The 13,481-nt window shown below is 36.5% G+C and overlaps 1 protein-coding gene across 1 annotated transcript in view; it reads left to right on the forward strand.

The window, feature by feature from the left end:
- Positions 1–13,481, forward strand: part of MACROD2 (mono-ADP ribosylhydrolase 2) — a 1,879,699-nt gene that overhangs the window by 1,103,252 nt on the left and 762,966 nt on the right. The window contains exon 6 of the mRNA XM_045574651.1: positions 484–605. Within this exon, the coding sequence (XP_045430607.1) occupies positions 484–605 (122 nt within the window). The remainder of the gene's footprint in view (positions 1–483; positions 606–13,481) is intronic.

The following is a 13,481-nucleotide window of genomic DNA, read 5'->3' on the forward strand; positions in this document are numbered from 1 at the left end:
GGCTTTTACTGATGATCATAAATTATCTTGGCATATTTTCCAAAACTTGACTTTATTGTGTACAATTCCTGTATTTACTGTATTATTTACAAGTGAAGTGATGTGTAGCACTGGTTCTTCCCAGGTCAATTAAAAATGCTCATTTTTAGGCAATTATTTCTTAGTTTATTTCCCACCAATGTTTTGTTTTTTTCCACGGTGCCAAGCATTCAAATCTTATATTATAGTTCTTCTCATTTGGATCTGACCAATAATGATGGAATAACTTATTGGTAGGGGATTCCTTTTCACAATATCTTCCTGGGAAATTGCCTACTTTAGGAAGTTGTGCTACCTAAAATCTCTTACATTTGCATCATCAATATTTCTTAGCTTGCTTGTCTCCAGGCTCCAATACAAATACTTAAAATAGATAAAACACCATTTATTAATATGTGAAAAATACCTTGCTTACTCTATTTTGTCTTCCTTTTGCATTTGCAGATGTCATCCACACTGTAGGGCCAATAGCAAGAGGCCATATTAATGGTTCCCACAAGGAAGACCTTGCAAATTGCTATAAATCATCTCTGAAGCTGGTGAAAGAAAATAACATCCGATCAGTTGTAAGTACTTTTGTGTTCCTTGTTTCTTATTCTTTTTTAGCCTTTATATTTTTGAAATCAGTCTTGTCCAAAATGAAGATAAAAAAAAACATTTCCAAAATTCTGAAAACTGAATTTAAGAATCTTAGTTATGTCTTCTGTTGGTTATCATGGCTTCACTTTTCTGATGCCCTAAATATTTGCTAAATTGTTCACGATGTTGGGGATTTAAAACATCATGAACGATTTAGAACCCCAGAACTGGAACCGTCTCATCTACTTTCTCTCATTTTGCCATTATCTTTTGAAGAGTGCGTGTATGTTTTTACTTGACAGTTGTTATTCTTTTAGATTTATTTTTCTTTTCCTAAACTAATATTCTGTGGTTGGGTATGCCACATTCCTTCTAAGTTTTATCAATTTAGACAGAAATTTCAGAAAATGTGGATCTAATCTATTTCTTTACCAGTAGGCTGAGATGAAAGACAGTTTTCTCTGGTTGGATTTAGAGGTATTTATTCACCTGCTTTCCTTTTAAAGCATGTACTACGTTTATTACATGTCAATTACACCAGGAAAATAAAACTATGAGAAAAATGAAAGTGTAAACACACAAGAGTGAGTTAATGTGGGCCAAATCCCTTGAGTCTTTTCACAGAGAATTAGCCGTGATGAAATTGTAGGGCAGTTAAACAATTGACTTCTTAGAATGTTGAATGGATTGGCATTGCCCTGGAGTTCACAAAAGTGGTGGTTTTATTATTTGCATGAAGAAGCAATGAAAGTCAGACACATTTAGATAACTTGGTCGTCACTGTATTTTTCATGCATGATTATAATGATAAAGCCACTTTTTCAATGTACGTTGGTGAGTTTGCTTAATATAAAAATACTTTGTACAATCTAGTTATACTGCCTTTAAAATCTTTGCATGATTATTAACAGAGCTGGATATTTTCTTTCACTCTGATTTTTTTTACAAAAAGTTATTTGTAAGTGAATCAATAAGTAAGACTATTCTGTCTTAGAGGAGAAAACTCAAGTTCAGAGAGAATGGAGCAAAGCAAACTATTAAACACATTGACTAATTTTGTTCTCTACAGAAAAATCTAAACAGGTGTGCACATTCAGGGGGTAATTAAAAAGTTGTCAATATGGCTTATTGATTTAAAAAGGCAAGGGGCTGACGTGTTCACAAAATGTTTATGTATAGACATTTCAACTTGGAAAATATGGACCTTGAGACCTGAAGAGAATTTACTAGTAAATTCAATGACATCTCTAATACTATATAATAAAGAGGTAATATGAAAATTAACTCTTATACCCTCACAATATGGCTGCCTGTCACCAAGCCAGCAGGGGAGTTAATGAGGGATAACCAAACAACTGATCAGCTTGGGATGACCAGGTCAGCAGATGGGCTGTGAGGGGTGACCAGGCCTGCAGGGGGGCAGTTGGGGATGACCAGGCTGTCATGAGGGGCAGTTAGTGGTGATTAGGCCAGCATGCAGAGGCAGTGAGGGGCAATCAAGCTGTCAGGGAGAAACAGTTAGGGGTGACCAGGCAGACAGTCAGGTGAGCAATTAGGAGCCAGCAGTCTAGGATTGTGAGAGGGATTTCTGACCTCTGATTTACACCTGATCCCAGGGATCTGGCCTAGACCGCATCAGACATCCCCGAAGGGTCCTGGGTTGGAGTTGTTACAGGCTGGGCTGAGGAGAACCCCTCTCGTGCACTAATTTCATGCATTGGGTCTCTAGTGTATAAATAAATAAGCAGAGCCTAGACTATGAGAAAGTGTAAAAATAGCAACCATTTTTTTAATAGGAAAAAAAGCATTCCTAAGATGTATAAAATAATCACATCTACTATTACACTACTTGCTACTATTACTTAAGAAGATGGTGAATTATGAAGTTAAACTAACTTTTAACAGGTGGCCTGCAGATAGACTTAAACAATACTCTAATAATTATTTTGGAATTTGAAGATCTACCATAACACCTTTAATGATGATTTTGAGAGTATACATGTTACTAGGATAAAATTAGCAGACAGTAGTAAACTTAAGTTATTCCAATATATAATAAATACGTAAAAATGGAGATGGAAAATACCTTCAAAATGTCAAGTAAATGTTCAGCTAAATTCTTATCTGTGTTATGGCATGGTTGACTGGAGTTGCCATTGAATGTCTTGAATTTTACTCATAAAAAGAAAATATCCCCTTTCTTTCTTTCTTTCTTTCTTTCTTTCTTTCTTTCTTTCTTTCTTTCTTTCTTTCTTCTTTCTTTCTTTCTTTCTTTCCTTTTTTCCTTTCTTTTTTTCTTTCTTTCTTTCTTTCTTTCTTTCTTTCTTTCTTTCTTTCTTTCTTTCTTTCTTTCTTTCTTTCCTTTTTTCTTTCTTTCTTCCTTCCTTCTTTTCTTTTCTTTCTCCCCATCCCTGCCTCCTTTTTTTTTTCCTTGAAGGAGAAAACTGGCTTTCTACTTTACATGGAATCTGGTATTCTTGAGCAACATTGCAAACATAATTCTAATGTAATCAAATCCTCCTTATTTGAGGGTTACTAGAAAATTCTTAGAAATATGATTGACTGAATAGGTATTCTATAATATAGGCTTGTACTCTGTAGATTGATTATATTAGATGGAAAAAATGGTTGATATAAAAAGTCTGCTTGTGAAAATGGAAGAAAAACTTAACTTGAGCTCATTATATACATGTCAAATAAGATTCTCATAAACCCAGAATAGCTTACTGTTTGACCTACCAGTTATCACTGTGTAACTATGGATAAGTCATGTCAATATACTATAGCCTTGGTTTCCACATACAGTAATCTGTAATTTATTTCTGTTATTTCATAACTAACTCATAAGCTATTATGGGGAGCAGTAGAGATGATGAATATAAGATAACTAAAAACATGTAATTCTCTATCAAAGTATTTGTCAATATCACTTCAAGTATAAGATAGTTTTCACATTTACATTTTTATGATTGGCAAATTTAGAAGATTGATATCATTCTTCCTTTGATATATGTTTTGAAAACCAGATATCTAGATGTTAATCATATCATTTGTTGATGCTTTTAAACCAGAACTATATTGTTATAAAGCATTCAGTTAATCTAGTTGTAAAGGAAAATTCAATACCTTCCTTCTACCCTACTTTATCTTTCTTCCCTGTGAATTTCCTTTCTTATACACACAAAATACTTCTTTTCTAGTCACCAAATGTGTGGAGGTTTTAACCCACACCAAGCAATTCTCTTCAACACTATCTGGCTTTCCTATAATTTCTGACACTGTCTACCTGGAGATAGAGCAAGATATCAAACTTTAGGGGCTCATTCCCACAAGATTGTGTGTGTGTGTGTGTGTGTGTGTGTGTGTGTGTGTGTGTGTGTGCGTGCTCACGTGCGTACACACACACACACACACACACACACACACACACACACACACAAACACACACACTTCACCTGTAGCTCTGAGCAAAGGGCTTTAGATGGGAAGTTTCTGTGACCCCCTTCTTAAGTTCAATGAATTTCCTAGAGTGGCTCACAGGACTCAGGGAAACACTTTTTACATTTACCAGCTTATTAAAAGATATGATAAATAACTCCAAATAATCTCAAGGCTTGGTGACCTACATTCAGAGACCCAGACTCATGGACTTGCAATCCTCTCATGGCTGTACTATCTGAAACTGACAACTTCTTCAGCCATCATACACAGAATTTGCAAAATCACAAATGAATTTTTTAGGCTTAGCTCAAAAGTGATACACATAATTTCTGTTCTCATTTTAGAGACTAGAACTACTCATATATCCCTGCCTACTGCAAGTGGGTCAGACTAATGTCCATGAATTAATGAAATGGTGGACACTAGTTTTCTGCCAAAGGATGTGGGATCACAGTAGAGGGGTCAGAGATAATAGCTTTATTATAATTTCTCCAAAGAAATATATTCCTTAAGTTTTTATTGTAGGTAAAACAAATAATATGACCATGCATTTATTTAATAAATAGTAATACTCACTGTGCATTAAGCTAATTTTTAGATATCTTCCAGAATATATAATGGTGATCCTCAAATGGAGGGTTTGTCTCCATCTCCTGACCATCCTGATAAATAAATATAGAGAAAATCATCTTATTCATTCTATGATTTGAGAGTACTCTCTTGTTCTCTCATCACTTTAAAAAATATCTTCCCACACATGCCTGAAATTCCATAACTGATGTATCATTTAAGATGGTCAGACATTGTTCTTTCTCTGCAATTTCCCTTTAAAATGAAAATACTCATGAGATTAGAAGATAATTAATTTTCTAATACCTTAATATGAAGGAATTTATCAAATTACTCCTCACTTTGGCAGGATAAATTAGAGGATGATAAAAGGACCAAGCATCCGTCTGCTAGAGGAAGAGACTGGAAAGGGTCTCTAAAGGGAAGTTGGGAGAAAGAGGAAACAAAGTGGGAAACAAATAAATTTCACTTACCACCTATTTTTTTAAGGAGATACCTTCTTAAATGGAGAAGAGGGAAGTGATAGCCATACATGACTATCTAGAAATAAGGTAGTTATTTTATTTTTATTTTTTTTGCTGCATGTGAAATTTGTGGATAAATTTTTCCCTATGAAAAACATAAAATTCCTTTTAATAATTTAGCACAGAAAATGTCTTTACATAATTATTTTTCTATTCATTGTTTTTGGTGGCTTTTAAAAATGTACACCACATGTTTGTTTTAAATGTTAAAAAATAAAAATAAATTATGTAATATATCTAATGGCTTATTTTAGAGTGGCATTTCTCTTCTATAAATTATTACTTAGCACCCCTGGAGTAATACCAAAGAATGTTTAAATTTAGGATTTTAATCATGATTGTCATTCCAATCTTACCATAATTTCAAGTGAGAAATAGTCCATGACAATAGTCCATGCTTCTTAGACCTAGTTTGTGCAAATATCTTTTTCCTTACAATTTACTTCCAATATTATTCAGATATTTTTCTCTAACCATGAGTTCCCCTTGGGGAAATTCAAATATATGCAAATCTATTCTTATATACATTCTTGACAACCTTGAGAATGTTCATTCCAATATAGGCAAAAATATAAGGCACATGAGGGGATAATTATAAATAGAATAAACTGAAAATGAAATAAAAGTCAAGGAGAGTGCTGATTTTCTCAGTAAAACCTTAGGAAAGAATGAAAGATATCAAAAAAGTAGAAATAGGTTTTAGAATTACAGTATTCTAATGGGTGCATGTGACTTGAGAAATGAATAATCAAGATAATAAAATAAGTAACTAAGTAATGATTTATAGGATAATATTTTGTCCTGAGAAATTTAAGAGGCTCTTATGGAATTGGTGTAGGATGATCTGTATACAAAATATCCACTTGCATATATATTACCTAAAACAGACAAATGGAAATTGTCCATATTGGTGAAAATATTGGTGAAAACATAAGGATAAGTATAAAGTTGAAGGTAGAAAAGGGAAATTCCAATTGAGCAAGGGCTGTTAAATGGAAATAGCATTAGTGTACCCATCTACCCATTATTACTTGATGCTGATGTATGGAATGGCATATATATTATCTTATATATAACCAGAGGCCTGGTTCATGGATTTGTGCACATTGAACGAAAGTTAATTAGAAGGTAGCTAATGGATGGGACTGGTCAAGATGGGCCAGACATGCCCTGGAGCCAACCTCCCATGGTCCCTCCCTGTTTGGCTGCACCTGGGGTGGTGCCTGGGCTCAAAGGGCATCTGCAGAGTGAGCATGGTCCCTCTGGCAGGCCTGTGGGGATTGGGCCAAACCTGGCTGTCCAACATTCCCGGAGGGGTCCTGGAGTTCAAGAGGGCACTCTGCAAAGTTGCTGTAGCTAGACAGCTCCTGAGTTGAGCATCTGCCCCCTGGTGGTCAATGCAAGTCATATCTACCTGCTGGTCAGTGAGTCTGCCAGTTGGCTGGTCACTTAACCTTATATATATTACACTGGAAGGGGCGTCCCTCAGCCCAGTCTACCCCCTCTCCTAGTCTGGAAGCCCTCAGGGATGGGAAGCAACCCAGCAATCAGGTAAATGATACCCCCATTACACCTCTGCTGCTAACACTGCCAGTGCAAGCCTCTGCCAGACCTGGTTCCCTGAGCCTCGGGCAGCCCTGGGCAACTGGGCGACTGGGCATCTGCCATCTGAGGCTTGCCTGCGCCTTGGGCATTGGCTGGGCAGCCACTATCTGAGGCTTACCTGTGCCTCAGGCCGGCCCTGGGTGGCTGGGATTCTGTGTGTGTGTGAGGGTGGGTCCGGCCACACAGTGCACCTGCCGTCCCCCCCCTGCTAGGCTGAAAGGACTGTGGGACTTCGGCAGCAGATGTGCCTGCCACCCCCACCCCTGGCAAGGCTTAAAGGACTCCAGCAGGGCTGAGGGGCCTGGGCGCCACAGCTTTGTGACAGCATAATGGTCAATTTGTATATCCCCTCTTTATTAGTTAGGATATAGATAGATATATGTCTGTATTCTTTTTGTATAAGTGAGCATATGAATATTTTATAATCATTTTTATAGGTTATTCTTAACTTCTATTTCTCTCTCTCTCTCTCTGTCTCTCTCTCTCTCTCTCCAATGTGATGAAGCATTTCTCAGCTGTAAATTCTTCTACTATTAGGTTCAATTTTAGGAACCAAATCCATGTCATTCATAAAAGATCACTGTGATTTATTTTCCTATTATAGTATTAGTTAAAACTCATAGGTTCATATTGGTCATTATTAGATATTTAAGAAAACTCTTTTTAATTGACAAAATGTATTGTACTCAGTTTAACATTCTTAGAGGAAGAACATTTAATAAAATAGATGTTTTTACTAAAATGATTATATGCTGAACATAAACCAGATATTACTTAGGTTAAAATGATTTTCCATAAAGTATAATACAATAATTGACATATGAATTTGGTAGTTTTATGTGATTATGGACAGATTACAAGTTGAGTATTTGTTTAAATGGTGTGTACCACTGTGATTGTCATGTGAGTGTCATGCTAGATGATTTATGGAGTGGGAAAAATTGTAAATGTTTGCTGGTAGGAGACACCCAGTGTCAAGAGATCCCTCAAAGCTGGATGAGTTATGTATTTTAAGAAGTAATAGCTTCCAATGGAAGAGACGATAGACATACATATTCAGTGATACCTCTAGGCATTTTGGCAATAGGCAACTCTGAAATTCTGCACTTAATTGTTTCACTGTAGTGTAGATTTTCATTGTAAGGAGTAGTCAAGTGAATCTTATTTTCTTATACAAGTTCCCTTCTGAGCGAGTTGCCATGGCAATGAGTTCTCAGCCTGAAATTCTTAAATGCTGGTTTTATTTCATTATCTGAGTTTCCATTACAGAGCACATCAATCAATGCAGTCCTTTCCTCGAAGACTTCTGTAGCCTTAAAAAAAAAACCTGACCTTTTAATTTGTCACCTCCGTTCCTCTGCCTAACTTGATATCACCATTTCCCAGCCAGTTCTTCATCTCAACTATCCTCTTCTGTGGAGTGTCTGCTTGCTCTTTCCAATTTCTTTTTGGCAACTTCTAGTCTTGGTTCTCAGCTATCTCATTTATAAAGGATGGTGCTAAGTCTATGTGTCTTTTCTAGCTGGGATTCTAACAGCTGTGTGGTTAATGATACTGTTAATAAGTAACAAGAACGAAAGTACTTTACCATTTGTGCTTCTCTGTACAGTTTGCAGCAGTGAATCCCTACACACGATCTCATTTGTTACTCAGATCCTCTAGCTGGCTGTGTTTCTTTGACTTAGCCAGAAGGGAGTGGGTGATGCTAAATCAAGACTTTTCCTTTCTCTTTTTGCCCTAAACTTACCTTTAATAAGGTCTCCTAATTGGGCATCAGGATACAAAATCTGTAATAATATACCCATCAGGTTATTATTACTGGAATGGCAAGTGACCAAGGATGGACATTAAGGAAGAGGAGGAAAAACATGGAAAGATGGCAAACTCACAGATAATGCCGAAGAAACTTAAAATGATATTCTCAAACCCAGATTTGTATTTGCTGCACAATTTATGTCTCCCGGTGACCACATCAGAGGATGATTTGAATGAGAGAGACCATTTAGTCATGAAACATAGTAATGAGAACAGCTAATATTTTTGAACCCTCAGTTTGTGCTCAGCACTATGTTTTACTCATTGAATCAATCTCAGAATAAATCCTAAATTAGAGAATGTGGTTTCTTTCACTTTACAGATAAGGGATATGAGCCAGAATGACCAAAAATAAAGTACCTAAACTCTTACCTCTAACAAAAAGTGAAGGTAGGATTTAGAAGAAGGAAATCTAAATCCAGTGGCTTGTAGACACTAAATTTCTCCCTTTTCCTTTCCTCTGTTGTACCATTAACATGTTGTGGGCAGGGACAAGGATGCTTCATTTTGAGGGCTGACCAGGAGTACACTGAAAATCAATCTTTCATTCCACAAAATATTTTAATGTTTTTCTGGATAGTCATATAAGTAAAAACTTATTTATGAGCAATGGGGTATATAAAAAATCATTTTGCTCTTCATATATTACTGAACTACCATGAAAATTAAGGGAAGCTTGGACTTAGTTAAAAATTTACCAGGTGTGCCTGAGAAAATCATGCCACTGATGGTCGTGCAATCTATGGTAGTTGGGAATATTCGCACTATCAGCCGGTATTCTCTTCATGAAGATTCCATGTAGGGAAGCAACTATTTAACTACCTCATTAGGTACAGATTAATTCCATACATTATGTGTTGCATTAAGCAACATGTAGTCATGACTAAGTCTTTACATGTTGAGACATAATCTTACTATGTCACTTTCCTCTTATATTACATTTATGGCTTTAATTATACTGATTTTTTTTTAAAATATCTTTTCATGGACTATAGAGAGGAAGGGAGAGGGAGAAAGAGATAGAAACATCAATGATGAGAGAGAATAATTAATCTTCTGCCTCTTTCACGCCCCCTACCAGGCATTAAGCCTGCAACTCAACCATGTGCCCTGACCAGGAATCAAACTATGACCTCCTGGTTCAGAGGTCAACTCTCAACCACTAAGCCACACTGAACAGGCTGCTTTTTTTTTTTTTTTAATTGATGTATTATTCTGAGTTGGGTTCCCCTGGAAGCAGACCCTGAGACAAAGTTTTGTAAACAACTACTTTATTTAAAAGACTGGGCTCAGAAGTACTGCCCGAGCAGTGGGACATGAGAAAGGGAAGGGAAGGCAGCTAGGCATCACAGTATTAAGCAGGTTACCACTGTGGACTGTTGAGGCTCAGTCCTGCTGTGCAGCTCTGGGAGACCTTGCTGACTGTGCTGAGGAATCGTCCCATCTAAGGGGCAGGGCAAGCTGAGCTATTATCTTAAACTTCTACGTGTGGTTGGCAGAGGATTGGAGCCTTAGTTCTCCAACATTTCCTGTCCACTCCTTGGCCAGGTTGAGAGAAAGCCCTTTGCAGTCTCATCAGGGAGTTTGTGGGAGGATGCTGAGCAGTGGGGTGAGGGCATATACAGGAGGGATGAGTTCTGGGGAGATATGGGTGGGACACTGATACCTTTTGCTTCCTGTATGTGGTTGAGTTGTGCTACTTATAGATGTCATTTCCACATAGGCAAAAATATTTTAGAAAATATTTATTATAGAAAAGGCATTGTTAGATATGATTGAATTGAAAAACATTGGGTTAAGTTAAACTGAGTTTTTGATAAGGCAATATGATAAGCACAAGTTGTCCAAAATTTTTTTTAATCTTTATTGTTCAAAGTATTATATATTTAATGTCCTCTTGCTTTGTCTCCACTGAACTCTTATAGCCTGCCCCACCCCAGACCTTCACCAACCTATTGTCTCTGTCCATAGGTTATGCATATATGCATATAAGTTATTTGGTTGATCCCTTCCCACCCACACACTCACCCCCACCTTCCCTCTGAGATTCCCTACTTCAATTTACTCTTGAACTCTTCTATTTATTCTTTTTAAAAAATATATATTTTATTGATTTTTTTTTTTTTTACAGAGAGGAAGGGAGAGAGATAGAGAGCTAGAAATGTCGATGAGAGAGAAACATCGACCAGCTGCCTCTTGCACACCCCCTACCGGGGATGTGCCCACAACCAATGTACATGCCCTTGATCAGAATCAAACCTGGGACCTTTCAGTCCGCAGACTGACCATTTACCACTGAGCCAAACCGGTTTCGACGCTCTTCTATTTATTCTTAAATACAATTTATGTACTTCTTTAAGAATAGTGTGATATAGATGTCATAAGAATGGTAATTAATGTGATTGGCATTATATTCTATAAAATGCATGGAGTCGTGAATGTAATGTTTAAGTAGTGGAGAAATGGTATCACAATATTGTGTCACCCTGGTTGAATTTTTTCTCAGCACATAATACTAAAGTTTGATTTGTCATGCAAACTGTGGAAGAGTTGGCCACTTATGGGTGGATGTATAAAATTGTTCATTGATTAGAAGACATATTGGAGGTGAATAATTTGATTAGTAGGTTACCTTTGATTTTATTGCAATATAAATATTTTTTTCCAAATTATATCTTCTTTTAACATTTTAGGAAATACATTGCTTATCTTTTTCTCAAAAAATCTTACAACATGACTATAATAAATTCTTTCTGTAAGAGTGTCCAAAACTTCTTGCTTCATCTCATTTGCATTTTGAAAGACTTATTTTTAGTCACTTGTACATTCTGTAGATGTAAATCCAGCAAACACCAAGGAAATTCTATTTTACATGAAAGTATAAAACCTCTCGAGTTAGCGAGACTTCTCAACTTAATTATTTTTCCATTTCTTTAATCAGGCTAGGGAACATTCCCAGAAAAATCTTTACTGGCTTCTGCAGTACTAGTGTCTTTCAAATGAAATACTGGCCCTGCACACTGTCAAAGGGAGTATATAACAGTGAAATTTGTATAGAAACAGTAAACAGATTTACAATGGGAGCTTCCATCTTGAGGGCTTTATCTGTCCCTGACTGGAGCAGCAGTTATTAGATCACTGTATCATGAGGAAAGTCAATTCAAAACACGAACACAGAGTCCCGAGCCTGCCATTAGATTTGAACAATGGGACCATTTTGCCATATATCTGGAGGGTTAATAGTCTAGTGCAAAGGTAATGCTTCTAAAAGGTGCATTTTTTCCCTGCAAATATTAAGATATGTTTGTTTAGATGTCCAATTTCAACGTATAGAATTTAAGCTATTCTTAAGCTGTTGAACTGAGAGACTAAAAGAGCAAAGTAAAGAAAACCAATAACATTTTAAAAATAAATCTGTCAGTATCAAGAAAGCTTTCTTGACTTTTTTATTAACTACTTTTTAAGAATTTGGTATTTTTAATGTAAAAAAGTAGATATTAAAAGTATATTCCTAAAAAAAAAAGTATATTCCTAATAAAAAGGAATAGCTAGAATTCATGCTAAATGCTTTTTAAGTTTGATGGGATATCTGGTTCTCATGGGAGACTAGATCTCACATGAGAATGTGGTCAGCAGCATTAATAAAGAATAAATTATATGTTCAGCCAAAAATAGAACCATTTCTTCATTGGGTCTGTGTTTTATGCAAGAAGCTAAGCTATATTATTTTTTTCATCTGGACTAAGGTTATGTATTTTTGGCAAAAATACCACAACAATGATGGAGTGGTCCATCATATCAAGAGGCTTGTGATTTTGATATGTTGTAATACTGATGATGTTAATCTTGAAATTGGTTTAAATGGTATCTGCTGGGTTCCTCCACAATAAAATTAATATTTTTCCTTAGTATTTATGCATGCCTTGAGGGATCTAATTATGGTTTGGTTAGCCACAGTGAAAATACCTACACCACAGAAATTAACAAATGCTATAAATCTGGACTCAGTTTATTATTTTGTTGATTCTCTAAATTTAAAGTGATGAAAAATGTTATAAAAGACAATAAAACTTAAAAAAAATATGTTGTATCAATAGATGTTACATTTGGATACCACAAGAAATTATAGAAATGTTCCTCAATATTTAAGAACTATGATTTTATTCAACAAAGAATCTGTTCATTTATTGACAAATTAGAGTGAAATTCGAGCATGTGTGTGTGTGTGTGTGTTTGTGTGTGTGTGTGTGTGTGTGTGTGTGCTCGCCCCTCAGCTCACTCTGCACCCTTTCTAATCTGGGATCCCTCTCATAATCCAGGACTGCTGGTTCCCAACTGCTTGCCTGCTTGCCTGCTTGATTCCCTCTAACTATTTCTCCCTGCCAGCCTGATCACCCCCTAACCACTCCCCTGCCAAACTGACTGATGACTAACTGCTGGCCCAATTGCCCCTAACTGCCATCCCCTGTTTGCCTGGTCCCCCCAACTGCCCTCCTCTACTGGCCTAATTGCTCACAACTGTCCGTCCCTGCTGGCCATCTTGTGGTGGCCATCTTGCGTCCACATGGGGGCTGTCATCTTTGACCAAATGGGGATGGACATCTTTGTGTGTTGGAATGATGGTCAATTTGCATATTACCTCTTTATTATATATGATAGATAGATAGATAGATAGATAGATAGATAGATATGGTTTTATTGATTTTAGAGAGAGAGGGAGGGATAGAGGGATAGAAGCATCAAGAGAGATATTTTTCAGCTGCCTACTGGGGATCAAGCCCATAATGCAGGCATTTGCCTTGATTGGGAATTGAACCAGCAATCTCTTGGTTCATGGGTTGATGCTCAACCACTTAGACACATCAACCAGACTGTATATATGTATAATATCAAGGCACATAGGTACAT

This window comes from Pipistrellus kuhlii, unplaced genomic scaffold (assembly GCF_014108245.1).
Source record: "Pipistrellus kuhlii isolate mPipKuh1 unplaced genomic scaffold, mPipKuh1.p scaffold_m20_p_6, whole genome shotgun sequence".
In the NCBI taxonomy this organism is placed as follows: Eukaryota; Metazoa; Chordata; class Mammalia; order Chiroptera; family Vespertilionidae; genus Pipistrellus; species Pipistrellus kuhlii.